Below are 14,121 nucleotides of genomic sequence, written 5' to 3'. Positions count from 1 at the left end.
GTTTTGGTTCCTGTGAGCTGGTTTGGCTTGTAATCCGATTCGCTCAAACCCACTCCCTATTTAAGGCCTGTGTCGCTTGGCAAAACCGACCACTTAGTATCACGGAGTTATTTCTTCTTCTAAGCTCAATTAACAATGCATTAGGAGCTCAGGTTAGGGGTTTAACTTGCCGAAAAGTAGTCTTGACGAAAGTCTGCATGTTTAAATGACGAATAGGAGGAGTGAGGAGAAATGGGTACAGTGGCATCATCACGCAATCAAGTTACGAGATGAGTTCCTTCTCGAGATGGGGATATTTAATTGCAACTCGATCCTTTGGTGATTATGTCGAGATTCGTTTTCTGCATGGAAATGAAAGATCACAGTGGATGCATGTTTTCCACGTATGAGCCCTGAGTAGAGTGTGCCATCTTGCAGAGTTGTTAAAGTTCAATGATAGGAATTTCGTGGTAACAGGTCATCAATACACGAAACTTTCTCATTTCTTGCTCCGCCAAATTACTTGCCATGAGAATTTAGAAGTGCATCCTCCTTGAGCTTAGATACATCCCAGAAACAAAACAGTTATTCAAAGTAACCTGCCAACACCGATAAGATGCTAATATTAACACCGTATTTCTAACATCGCACTCGTTGCAAATCACAATATAGCCTCTTCATTGGTTCTGGAAACACCGCTGGATTCCGTGCCCTGGTTTGCCGTGCTTAGTCTTGCACACAGCCCCAGCAACACCACGGTTTCAGTAGCAGCATAATGGTTCAAGGCATCTAGCAGAATTTGAAGGTGTCTGTCAAAGTTGAATCCGTGCTTCCTTGAAACGCCTTGCATCTTCTCAAGTGGCGTCTCATCTCTCTTGCTGGTAGAAGTTGATGCAGTTGCATCTCCACGTCGATGTTTCTCACTCTGAAACCGCGCCCATTGTTGCTTATTCATGTTTGCTGGCCTTTCTGTACCAGAAAAGTCCGGGTCGTTGATTTCAAGTCCTCGTGAGAGCCCTGTTGTAGAATTTGCGAAAAGGAAGCATGTATGCACAAGTTTGGAGTGTATCTGTTGGGAGATTCATATCATAAGCAGCTTTCCATAACAATCCGCGGTCTAAAAACATACCATGAGGAGCTTACTATTTGTAAGCATGCACTCCTTCAAACAAGTGTCAAGAAAATCCACGTGGTCTCCCATAAGCTCGTCAACGGTGCTGACAACAAGCTTTGAACCACCGTTTTCGTCTTCTTTCCCATTGAGTTTCTCCATGTAAGCCTGCCAATTTGGCTCAATAACCTCTGAAGTACAAAAGTAAAACAGTTGCTGAACAAAATTAAGCATGCGAGCGCGTAACGTAAAGACACTTCTCTTCCAGATCTCGACTTCTCTGCTCGAACTTTGATGAGACCAAGTAGCTGCCCTATTCTGGATCTGCTAGCAAGCTACCAGCTGCTGTTCTTGGTAACGCAATGATAAAAGGTAGCGGAGTAACGCTTGATATCTCCAAATAGTCTTTCTACTAGTGACTAGAGACACTGGAAATGGTACCGAATAATCAAGCTGTAAGGATGTAAATCCAATAGCTACTTTCTCAGTTTCGGTAGATTGAGAAGTTGGGTTTGGAAATGCTTCATCCAGTTCCATGCCAGATATGTTAACTACTCGAGTCAATGATTCTATTAGACTGATTTTGTTCATCTCAACCTTAACGTCTTCTTTGAAAGGATCTCGAGCAGCCACACTTCCTGGTTGGCGAAGAACGAGGTCGAGCAACGATTGGAGTTTGCTGGTATTAACATTATCGACTGGTTTTCGAAGTCCAGCCGTTCCAAGCTCGAGGAAGCAAGAAAAGAAATCGGACCGATCAAGGAAGAAGTAATGCTTTAAGAAGCGTAATCTGGCAGGGAGAGCATAATTCGTAAGTAGTAGCTTTAACAAAGATTCGTTAGCGACTGCATATGCGTTGTAAATATTATCCAGAAATCGAATATCGTCAAAAGAGCGAGGTACGTCTTTGACTGCTCTCACGTCAACCCCGCCACACTGACGAACTACATTCAAGTATTTTCCTGCCAGTAAAACCTTGGATTTTACACTATCGAGTTGCGGAGGGATATTGAAATGCCTAAACCCCAAATTCTCGGATCAGTATTGCCGTTAAAGGATATAATGGGGAGTTGAGACAGCGTCTCATGAGTAATTTGCTCCCACACTAGCTAGGGAGTAAATAGCTCGCAAGACACGCGAGGAAAGAACGCTCCGAGAAATTGAGACCTACCGAAGAGTATAGCGCCTGCCCCAGTATTCGTCTGTGTAATCCTCTTCAAGCCTCTCCCGCCTAATACTTGTTTGCTCTCGGATTAGAAACTCAGCATGATGATCCTTAATACTCCCGTAGTGAAGCCATTCGCTTAACATCGTCATATATGGCCGGCTTGCGTCTCTTAAAAGCGAAGTGAGGAGTGATTTCGCAGTAGGATCCCCAGATATTGTCTCCAGGCGCTTCGTAATCAAGGCCAAAACAGTTCCACCTTTGCAAATCTTTTTTCCCGGTATATTTCACAAGAAGTTCTCAATATCGTCAAAATCTGGGTCCGAGTCTCTGTCCTCTTCTAACAAAGAGTTTCGTCTCAATATCTCATGAGCGAGAGAATGTATCTGGTACATCATATGGCCGGCTGAAATGGTATGGAGGTTCAAGGTATGTAAAGTGAATGCTGAATTCGTAAGGAACTGTGTTTCGAGTTGCACCATCAGAACGAGATAATTGTGTAATAGCTTCCCAATAGCAGCGCAGAGGGCGCGGCTCACGGATCCAAATTCCTCTCTACTTTGAACCTCAACAAATGCTTGTATGGCTCCATAAGAGGTAGCTATCTTCAGCATTGCAATGGTGAGATCTTGCAGAGCAGGATCTAGCCCAGGCAAAATCCTGAAACCGGGGCCAGCTAGGCGCTGTGTCTCCACAGCTGGGTTATAGTGTTTGGCAAACCGAATATACTGCCCTTCATAGCCCATGAGAATGATGAGCAGGTCTTCCAATATAGCTGCCTCTTGAACTTCAATAGAGAGCTCTTTTAGAGGTCTAGGTTGTAATGACTGGGGTGCTTGAGACGCTAAAGGTGGCATAGACATTCGGGATGCAAGAGGGGCAGTCGTATGGCTTGCAACGACGCTGCCGGATTCCATGGTTCTAAGAAAATATTATTAAACATCAGATTTTTGTGAATGAATGGGCTTACGCTGGGGAACATCTGCCTTGGCGGCTTGTGGACGAGGAACCCCTGGATATGCCCTCGTAGCTTCACTCGCCTTTGGCTGCTCTGGTTGTTGCACTGGTAACGGTTCAGGACGTCGTTCAGGACTTCCGGTCCTCGAAGTCATAGTTTCCCTCGTTGTGATCTGAATCCTTTCCGTTCTTCGCTCATCTACACTGGCACCCCGATTCATTCGATGTGAGCTTGAAGCAGTCCTTCGATGTTTGATCGCGGATGCAGAGGGTTTTGGGGAGTGTTGTCGCGATGAGTGGTCGCCTCTCCTTCCGTCTCGCTGCATCGATGGCGTGCTGCTATCATCGCTCGCGGTCTGCCGCTCAGTATGTGACGAAGGTTTGACATTAGATGAAGACGACAGCTTGTCAAATTGGCGCTTCGAGGATTCAATAACTGAGCTTGTATAATTGTTGTTTCGCGCCAACCCTCACTTTGTGGTGGCGCCAAGCCACCGCGCACGTGACACCTTACCGCTGAAGATCCACAGGACAAATAGGCAGAAGTGAACCATGTACCAGGTTGACGGTTTACCGGGTCAAATTCACGTTACGCACGAACACAAGAGATTTCTAGAATTCTGATTAATTCCAGAAGAGAAGCGTGAAGCTCGTAAAAGCTTGGGAGCGAGGCTAAATACTCCTTAGCGCCATAATTAAGCGAAGTGTGTGCCTGAGGCTTAAGCGAATTTTCCCCCTCACAGCGCTCCGCTCACCCTCGCTTCACCTCAACCTCACCCGTCCTCACCCATCCTCACCCATCCTCACCAGCCTCCATTTTGTGTTCTCCACCGCGTCACCTCTGCTCACCTGTCTTGCCTGGGATTTGCTTATCCCTGGTCGCGCGGCTGTCAAAAGCGTCAACTCCTGACGAGAAGGATTCAGAGGAGCTAGAACGGGCTCCAGGGAGTTTGCATTCATCTCGATTCTCAAGCGCCGAAGCCATAGCATCGGAAAATTACTGTAGCTGCTTCAGTTTTTGCTGTGGCTGAACTCTAGTTTCTTCGCCCCTTTTTTAGCTTTTTAGACTGCCCGAATAGAACTTGTCTATTTGTATAGTGTGTCAACCAATTAGACTCTGCAACCGGCTCTAGCGCTCGGCCCCCATTCCGACAGCTTTACAACGTTATACTTGTACGCTTGGTACTTTTGCTTGTTTGCCCATTTCCCTCGGTGGAGAGAAGTCCTTTCCAATTCGTTCTCAACCCAGCAATCACTCTCAAATCCTTCCAAGCTCATCCATCACCAAAGACACCAACCATGAAGACATTAGGCTTGCTCGGTGGCATGAGCTGGGAGTCCACCGTGACTTATTATCAGGAAACCAACCGTCGCGTGCGGCAAGTCAAGGGCGGCCTGCATTCCGCTCATTGTATCGTCTTCTCCTTCGACTTTGCTGAGATCGAGGCACTCCAGCATGCGGGAAAGTGGGATGAGGCCGGCCTGCTTCTGGACGAGGCGGCCGTGAAGCTGAAGCTGGCTGGCGCAGAGGGGATTGTGCTGTGCACCAACACCATGCACTTTGTCTCGCTTAGCATCGAGAGCGCTTCCCAACTCCCTCTCATTCACATCGTCGACCCCACGGCCCAGGCCATTTTGAAAAGGGGGTACAAATGTGTCGGCCTCTTGGGCACGCGTTTTACCATGGAGAAAGACTTCTACAAAACCCGACTCACGGAAGAATTCGGGCTACGCGTCATTGTCCCGGAGGAGGAAGGCCGAGCAACTGTACACGATGTGATATATACCGAGCTCTGCAACGGAATAATCAACGAAACCTCACGAGAAAACTATTGCAAGATTATTGCCGACCTCAAAAAGGCAGGCGCAGATTGTCTTATTCTAGGATGCACTGAGATAGGACTCTTGGTAGATGAGGCCAGGAGTGAGCTGCCAGTGTTTGACACCGCTCATATTCACGCGGTAGCTGCTGCTGACTGGGCAATGGGAATTGATGGTTGAAATGAAAACAAGTCACTTGTCCTGTGCTAATATGGCAAAATTCAGTCACCTCGAGTGCCAGCCGGGAACGACAGGTAGACAATGAATCTGATCTTTACCAAAGCGTGCTACGCTTCATTGGCTAATTAATTCAATCCTCAGCCTATGACTCCTATTAACTGTTTTCCATCATCGAACTGGAAAAGCGGGTCGTTTGAGGGGAGTTGAGGAAAGGTTGAAATGGCATTAAGCAAGGCCCCTTCTATTAAAAAGGGGGCCCAAATCGGCTCCCACAAAGACCTTTAATAAATGTGACAGGGGACCGAGAACGGCCACCATCACGATATCTTGATAGGCTCTGAGATGTAGCTATGCTATAGGCAATAGGATTTGCCAAAGTCTATATATAGATAATATAGAAACTATAACCAATTCTCGAGGGAGCCAGAAGGGGATCCACCTGAGCGTGATCTATCCACTCACCTTCGACTCACCCTTACTCGTTATAATTGATCCTTAATTGCCGGCAAAACAGCTCTGCTCACCTTTCCGAACAGAAAAAGATTTCCTTCATGCCAGGATTGACGTGTGATAACCAGATGTTGTAATGCAGGACCAGAGCTCGACGCGTTTGTTTGGGGATTTGTAAGCAAAGGCCTGATGGGTTTCCCCAGCCCCTCATCCTGTCAAAACTTTCTTTATGTCCTTATAGCGCTAATTATGTGCTATTTAAATATAATTGTTTTATAAATTCTGGATTAGTAATAGCTCTTTAAATTAAAGAAGTTAAAGATTTTCATATTTTATAGCCTAAAAGTAAGCTTAAGAAAGCCCAGAAATTTAGCGAATAAGTACCTAAAACTAGCTATAAGAGCTTTATAAGCCCCTAATTTGTAGGGCCTTATAAGGCTTAAAAACTAATTTTATTTAAAGAGCTATTACTAATCCAAATTTTATTAAAAAATTGTATTTAAATAGCGCATAATTAGCGCCATAAGGAAATAAAACAAGTATTAAATTAAAGAAACAGCCAGAGTTTTGGTATTCCTGTCCGAGCGCCTCTACTTTAGGTTAGTTCGGCCCCCAATCGACACCCCGGGGGGGGTGGGTCGTTTTACATTTTCCCCTTCGCCGAGGTGCTTCTTCTTTCGACGTCGTCTTTAACTCCTGCACTGTGCTTAACGCCTCACTTTTATTTATTTTTAAATAAACTACGTTTAGGTGCGCTACTTCTTTGGCTTTAGCGCACCCGCTCTAAGCATGATGTTTGCCCGAACCGCTGTTTTTTATGATCGACAAGATTGATACTATTGATCGTGGCGTGTTCGCAGATCACCCGGGGAACTTCCTTTTGTAGGGACAGAGATTTTTAGCGACTTTTTGTAAGCTTTTAGAGCCAAGCCTATCTTTCAACATGCTGCTAGTGGGCTTCAGGGTGTGCACGGATTAGTTGTAAGGCTTTTGGTTGCAGCACCTTCCGTAATTGGGTAACAGCTCCGAAGACTTGTCTCCTGAGTCCTGAGATATGTAGCAGGGTTGAGAAAACAGGGAAAGGTTAGGCAACTGCGCTGGCTCAGCCTGGCTGACGTTGGTCTCAGCGTATGCAGGAGTAGTTTCGCCGACGAAGCTAAAGCACGACCGATCAGAACATGGGATCGCAACCATTGAGCGAAGTCTAAAGGATACTTAAGGAAATATTTATTTCACTTACTACGAATTAAGGAGAAGGGGCCGAGTTTCACGAGATTCTCAAAGGACCATTTTCAGCAGCTCCCTAGTAAGCCCCCTGCGTTTCTCGGGCCAAGGGATTGTCCGCCCCTGTTTCATTCGGACCTGGCTCTGCGGTAAAGACTCATATCCATGTCTTGAACGTCACAGAGCTGGGCAGTGCTGCTCCGCCCACATTTCTAATGCAGTGGTGGTCCAAACAATTCTCTAGTCTTCTTCTTCTCATCACTCACGACTTCTCATATACGCTTGTCAGCATTTTCCCCAGGAACAGAACTGCCCAAAAGAAAGCATGTCAAATCCGTCAAACGGGCGATCGCTGCGACTCTTATCCCTTGATGGTGGAGGCGTAAAAGGCCTTGCAAGTCTCCTGATCCTGAAGCGCATCTTTCGCACCCTCCAGAAGGTTGATGGGCGCGACGAGATCCCTCGACCATGCGAATATTTTGATTTGATTGGAGGAACATCAACGGGAGGGTAACTTCTTGTCAAGAAGCGCAATTTTCGAGTCGTTACTGACGTCGAAGTAGTCTCGTAGCTATTATGCTTGGTCGGCTACGGATGACAATAGATGAATGCATCGAAGTATTCCAGCATGTCTCAGAGACCGTATTTGGGAATATCCCCGGCACATTTTCGAGACTAATCGGCGGACTCTCTGGCAAACCATTTTTCAAGGCCGAGAGGTTGGAAAAGGTAGTCAAAGAATTGCTCATATCTCGAGGAGTAGATCCTGATACGTTTTTGAAAGACTCAGAACATGCACGATGCAAAGTGTATGTTATTTTGCAATTCCCTTTTTGGATGCCACTTGTACGACATTTCGCGTTTTCAATCTACATGCTAACGAATGCCCTCGTTCTTTACAGATTTGTCTGCGCCACTCGAGCCCAAACCGTCCAACCTGTCCTGTTTCGCTCTTACACCACGTGGTCCGAAGGAGAAGAGAACTATGCTTGTCATATTTGGGAGGCAGCCAGAGCAACTGCGGCCGCTCCTCTCTTCTTCGAACCGATAAAATTGAAGATATCAGGAGCCACTTTTGTAGACGGCGCCATGAGACTGAATAACCCAATCTCCGCTGTCCTAAACGAAGCTGATGCTCTATTTCCAGATGCGACGTTCAAATCTATTATAAGCATTGGAACTGGTTGGACTGACGTTGCAGGTCTCGCAGTGGAACAGATCACGGCCCACAACGTTCTCAAGACTTGTATCGACATATCTATCAATGCCAATAATGAGGCACAGGCATTTGCGAAAGGAAAACGGGGGAGAGACTTCTTAGAGAATAAGACCTACTTTCGCTTCGACGTTGAGCGTGGACTTGACACAATTGCTCTGGAGGAATGGAAAAAACTTGACGCTATCGATGCCTTGACGGAAGCATATTTGGCTCGACCAGATAAGGGACGAGACCTGAGGGACTGTGCGCAAAGCCTATCCTACAAGGCTTCATCACACATAAGTTAGTCTTGATTCCAGAAACCAACCTGTACAGAGACTCATACATTCCACTGGTGTTCTCATGCTCTTAAAGGGACTTCACGTTACAATTATACCTTTTAAGAGTGAGATCTGTCGCTGAAACTCGACTGATAAGCCAGCAGCGAACTTACAGGAGAAGGGTTCTGATAACAGGTTCCCGTCGTCTTTACCCCACTATTCAAATCCGTATTTCTCCGGTAGAGAATTTGAGCTTGTGAAAATTGACAAAATATTCCAAAATTCGCCAGTTTTGCATCAGAGAGTAGTTCTATTTGGTCTAGGGGGCATTGGGTGAGAGAATCTGATCTTAATATAAAATAAGCGTAGCGCTAACCTTAGGGTTGCTTTCTTCAGGAAAAGTCAACTTGCACACGAATACGGTCAACGGCAATCGACAAAACGCTCTATTTTCTGGGTCCGGGCTAATACAGCAGAAAATCTCGCGCTCGGCTATGCGGCGATTGCCAGGCTTCTGCTTCTGGACTCGCAGCATGCAACACTGGCGGATTGTCTCACCGCCGTCAAAGGACATTTGGAGGATGCGAATACACTTCCTTGGCTTCTGGTTCTCGATGAAGTTGACGATAAGGAAACCTTTTTGGGCGGTCCGAACGGCATTAAACTTGCGGAATATATCCCTAGGGCAAGTCACGGCCGTGTATTAATCACAACAAGAGACTCTCGGGTCGCCGGCCTGGGTGGGGGGCAAGTGGTACCGGCCCAGAACGGTATTCGAATTGGCCCGATGGATTTCGAAGACTCATTCTGCCTATTTCAGAAATGTATGCGTCAAGATCTTATGCTCGATGTTTCAAAGGATCGTTGCTGGAGTTTCCTGAATATGCTCGGAGGGCTTCCACTAGCCATTGTACAAGCCGCCTCGTATATGCGTGAAGAGGAAACTTCTATTGAAGACTTTGTTGCGCTTTACAAAGATATTGAACTTCATGGAGAACTCTTCCAAGAGTCTGCCATAAGCACAGATATGGAGCAAAAGTCTGTGTTATATACGTGGGAACTGTCATACAGGCGGATTGCTGGTCCATTATACCCCGAATCAAAGTCTCATGCGGCAATGCTCCTTGATCTACTTGCTTTTCTTGACGCTGAGGAGTCGCCATTCAGATATCTCAATGAGATAGAATATAGGGTCAAGGATTACGCTGAGCCGATAATGGCCCCTTCGGACTGGGGAATGTTAAAGCCCCACTTCAAACCGCAACAAAGCCCTTCGAGCTTGCTCAAAGGTATTTACAATCGCCAATTCACGCCAAACGATACATTCAGGTCAGCGATAGGGAGACTCTGCAACTATTCCCTCATCGGTTCAAGAGAGTGCTGGGTTCATCCAGTAGTGCACAACTGGATCTATCGCAGGCTTCCTGAACCTGAAAGATGTAAATATATCAACTGGATGACTGGCGAGCTAATGAATCATGTGTCGTTAACGATACCTGATGGCTGGGAGAAATATGTGATGCCTACGGACTCATTCACTATACTTATACAAGAAGACTTGGGCATTCTTCGGCATGCTGATATCGTCTTGAAGTACGCTCTATCGCCTGTGATGAATGGATATATGGAGGCGAATCATGTCATAATTCCGGAGATTGGTGACCTACTTTACCACTTCGGGGTAATCTCTGTCTATTCTGGGAAAGTCAAAGAAGGCGTTGGATACATTCAGCAATCTATCGCCGCAACAGAACGTTCTGACCAGAATGAAGTATCATTGAATGAAAGAAAGCTCTATCTAGCACAAGCTAGGTCTCGTTTGTGCCCGGGGGAGCAGGCAGTTGCAGAGGCAAGGCTTTGCTACGACAAAACTTCGTCTCTGGAAGCTGAATACTGGGTTGCCCAGTGTCTCAGAAACAATGGGCAACTACAGGATGCGTTACCGGTATTGAAGAATATCATCAATAAGTATCCAATATCGTATCCACAACAATTCGAAGAAAACAAAGTTCGATTTATGGCAACCGTCAACGCTGCAGAGATTTTGGTCGATCTTGAGGATGATGAAAGCAAAAAACAAGCAAGGCACCTTATCGACAATCGGATACTACCTTTCCTCGAAAAGACACCCTTCGGCCATGTCCTGAACACAGTTACGTATCCACAAATATTGATATGTCGAATCGAGGCAGCTGCTGATCAAAAAGACCGGAAAGATGCATGTAAGGCGGTCGTAGATTTCGACGCAAGGCTTGGTATAGGCGCCAATCCACTCGAGTGGCTTCCCCATCTAGGATACCTTGAGCAGAAAGAGAAGCGCCAGGAAATCGTGACATGGATGAAGATGTTTACACGCAGGCGTCGCCCGATCCTTGATATTATGATATCACTAGTTAACCATCCAGACAAGTCCGATTTCATGGATAAAGAGATTATTGGTTGGTGCGACATGTATAACTCCCTTGGGACAGCCTATTTCGCACTGGGAAAGTTCCACAAGGCAGAGGAAGCCCACATGAATGCGCTAGGTCTGCATCTATGGCTCCATTCAGAAGGATCCAGATCTCATCTTTTCCGCACAAACGTTACAAACCTCAGAACGGCACTATTTTGTCAGGGAGATGCAAAAATGCGGGAGCTTGAAACGATCCAAACATCATTCTACGACCTTCTCGAAGAGACTGAATATGATCAGGCCTCTTCTGACCACAACCGCCGGGGCGGAAAACCAGATCACGATGCGTTTGGAGAATAATGAGGAGACTGAGCAGTTTAGCACGCTAGGAGGGATTGGCAGTGTGAATACTACTTAAATTAGTGCCAGATATCGAGAAGGTATGCGCCCATTAACATTACAACCCTTCATATTTGTCACTCATTCGACATGCAGATCTAGAAGCACCAAGCACGAGGTGGCTCAATGCTGTCTACGACGGCCAATCACTACCTGGGTCTACCAGCGCAAGGAAATGGACTAGGGGGGCTGTTGCCACTACCTCTAAAGGTTTGATAGACCCTGCAAATTTTTGATATAGAATTATAGATCGGCTCTGGTATCATCACCTGACATACATGTGCTGTGGAATGCGTTGTGATGCTGACATTCGTGCCACATTCGGAATTGGATTGAGGCTGTTGTGGCACCGAATAACGGAAGCAGTTCATGGCGCCCAGGAGAGAAAGGAAGAATACCTCATGCGAAGTCAAATCTGCTATCAAAAACATTGAGTGTATCAACGGCGGTCAAACTGAAAAGACGGACATTAAGACTACATGGTGCTGGGCAAGCTCTGAAATCTGTGTGTATTGTGAAGCTTGATTCATTCCTCTCTAGGCAAGAAGTTGCTATGAGCCTTATAAGCCCCTAATTTATAGGGCATTATAGGGCCTAAAAACTAAAACTTAATTAAATAGTATATAAAATCCCTTAAATTAAAATTCTATTTTAAGGAATCTTTTTATTATAAGCTAAGAAGCACGTGTTTACAATATAAGGGCTTTATTATTTTAGCTTATAGTAATATTGAAGAATCTAGCTTGAGGTTTTTTTATTAAAAAAGAGCTTAGGCAGCCAATTTTAATACTGGCAGACTTCCCAGCTGTCGTGTGCTTCGTCGTCGTCGAGGGGGGTGCTCGCAGCAGAAGACTCTCGACTAGCATGGGAGGCGATGGCATTGCCCGTAGCCTCTTGAAGAACCGAATTGTCGGTTGCTTCATTCTCCTCGGCGGTGCTGGTAGTAGTAGAAGACTCTCTGCTGGCATGGTTGCGGATTGCGTTGCTTGCAGTGACCTGGAGAGCCGAATTGTCTTCTAGCTTTTGGATTTATGCGCGGCATATGCGATACACGGGGGACTATGAAAATATTCAGAAGCTGTAGTGAACATTAAAGGTTGATGCATACCTTTGAAGCACCAACTTGCTCTCACTTTGAGGCAAGCTCCCATCACGACAAGGAGTGACGGCAGGTTTCGAGTAACAGTCGTGCAGCGGTGGTGGGATAGTTGGAGGAAGCACCAGAGCTGTATTGCCCAGAGCTCCCGAGGCCCCAAGAGGGTGGCGGGGAAGAGGGAACGGAGAGCGCGATCTGAGGCGGCCTCTGGTTGGTCAAATCCATGTGCTCCAGGCGTTAGTGTCCACCTGCAGGTCTAGGGCAACAAAGATGGCCGTTAAACTCACGCAGTTTAAAATGGAGCCAGCCAAGTCTAGCGAGGGCAGGCGACGCTGTGAAGTTGATGCCTTCTTTGTTTTAAAAAAGATGACAGCCCATTGGAAGAGAGCTCCTGTGTATTGCCAACCAAGCTCTTCCTTTCCCTCAATCACTCAATGGCGTGAGGAAGTTGGAACGATTAAATGTGTTTGAAGATGTAGAGAGGATCGAACTATGTAGCACACCTAACAAGCCGAGCAATGGTAATACTTCGAATTAAGTTGCTTCTTCCTACTTAACTAGTACTTCACTCTCCCGTAATAACAACTTGATTTATGTAAAACGTTGAAGCCTTCCTCGTTTGTAAGGACTTCATACGGGGCCCTGAATTTCCTCTTTTTGTGCTCGCTCGTACCCCTTTTCAACCGAATTGACTCGAATTCCGGGCCTAACTTTGGTCCATTAGAAAAGGGGGGGCTTTCGTTGGCTCGGCTTGGCCGGCCATCTGATCTCTAGAGAGCATAACTGCAACCTCCCCTGTCCCCCCAGAACACCTGTTCACAGAATGTTTATCCTAATCGCTTTCCTCCTCAACATCTGCGAATGTTTCGTCCAAAATCGAGCAAACTCGACGCACCATGCCTGGGATATGTTTCGGCCTCGATTGTATAAGCCACGCAACATCCATCTTGACTTTAAAAATTGGCCTGCCGTAGTCCACTAGTATCGAATCTTCCGAGATATCGCTAGCCACACCGAGGAGTGCGTAAATTCTATCGTGGGGGACACTAGACTTCGATGCCTTGCAGGTTTCTAGCAGTTCCAGAAGTGTCGGATGTCCTCCTTCCCAGCGAGCTCTTGAGATTCTCATACCTGGGCTCGCTTTTATCCTCTCTAGTACTTCTGGGAGGTACGGTGGAAGGCCAGGATGGTTTGACTTGATTCTGGCGATTCCACTCAAACCTTCATCGAATTTTCCGGGCCCCCGCCAATTGTCCGGGGAATGCCGGTTGTCGGAGGAATGTCGTCCATAATGTATCACAACTTCCCGAGCTGACAAGTATTCTTGGACGATCCATAGCCTAGTCCAGTAGGTACGCCCAAGCAAAAATGCCAAGGCCTCCCATTTCTTCTGAGCTGTCGCCTCCTTGGATACCAGTTTTTTAGCCCTTTCCTCTGACGGGGGAATACAATTTTCCACTAGATCAAAGGCATCCTTAACGTTGCTTTCGTGTTCATTTCGGCCATCGTCGCCCAGCCAAACCCTCACAGTATTGGCTTCGCGGAATATGTCGCCCATCATTGTGACTTGCTGATTTCGCTCACTGATGTTATCCTGATTGATACAAATAGCGTCAATCCAAAATTCTGCTGAGAGCGTCTTTGACGCTCTCAGGGAGTGCAATGCCATCCAAAGGTTTTCTCGTACACGGAAACGTTTCCCTTGAAGGATGATCTCGTGCATGGGACTATCGGTGTCTCCCCACTCATATGATAATGCTTCATATCCAACAGATGGGGCTCCTCTCAGAAGGCTGTCGATACGCAATGTGCATTCAATGGTGGAACGGCCCGGGAGGAGCTTGACGACACGGAACTGCTTTAAT

At 46.5% G+C, this 14,121-nt stretch overlaps 4 protein-coding genes across 4 annotated transcripts; 2 read left to right on the top strand and 2 right to left on the bottom strand.

Moving 5' to 3' along the window:
* Window positions 1-640: 640 nt before the first annotated feature.
* On the bottom strand, window positions 641-3,172 carry K444DRAFT_648796 (uncharacterized protein; the record flags this gene model as incomplete). Its single annotated transcript, XM_024885507.1, has 5 exons — window positions 641-1,048; window positions 1,109-1,398; window positions 1,450-2,108; window positions 2,262-2,426; window positions 2,547-3,172. The coding sequence occupies 5 exons, from the start codon at window positions 3,170-3,172 to the stop codon at window positions 641-643; spliced, it is 2,148 nt and encodes a 715-aa protein (XP_024726852.1).
* A 1,339-nt stretch (window positions 3,173-4,511) lies between these two features.
* On the top strand, window positions 4,512-5,213 carry K444DRAFT_638526 (aspartate racemase; the record flags this gene model as incomplete). Its single annotated transcript, XM_024884272.1, has 1 exon — window positions 4,512-5,213. The coding sequence occupies one exon, from the start codon at window positions 4,512-4,514 to the stop codon at window positions 5,211-5,213; it is 702 nt and encodes a 233-aa protein (XP_024726851.1).
* Window positions 5,214-7,212: 1,999 nt separating this feature from the next.
* Window positions 7,213-8,393, top strand: K444DRAFT_648804 (FabD/lysophospholipase-like protein; the record flags this gene model as incomplete). Its single annotated transcript, XM_024885509.1, has 3 exons — window positions 7,213-7,397; window positions 7,451-7,696; window positions 7,790-8,393. The coding sequence occupies 3 exons, from the start codon at window positions 7,213-7,215 to the stop codon at window positions 8,391-8,393; spliced, it is 1,035 nt and encodes a 344-aa protein (XP_024726850.1).
* Window positions 8,394-13,562: 5,169 nt separating this feature from the next.
* K444DRAFT_513613 (heterokaryon incompatibility) lies at window positions 13,563-14,111 on the bottom strand (the record flags this gene model as incomplete). Its single annotated transcript, XM_024873518.1, has 1 exon — window positions 13,563-14,111. A coding segment is annotated over one exon (549 nt), but the record flags the coding sequence as incomplete, so codon positions are not given.
* Between the last annotated feature and the right edge of the window lie 10 nt (window positions 14,112-14,121).

This window comes from Hyaloscypha bicolor (assembly GCF_002865645.1).
Source record: "Hyaloscypha bicolor E unplaced genomic scaffold K444scaffold_189, whole genome shotgun sequence".
Lineage (NCBI taxonomy): Eukaryota > Fungi > Ascomycota > Leotiomycetes > Helotiales > Hyaloscyphaceae > Hyaloscypha > Hyaloscypha bicolor.
Note: the sequence above shows the minus strand (reverse complement) of the source record. Positions and strands in the feature narration are given on the sequence as shown.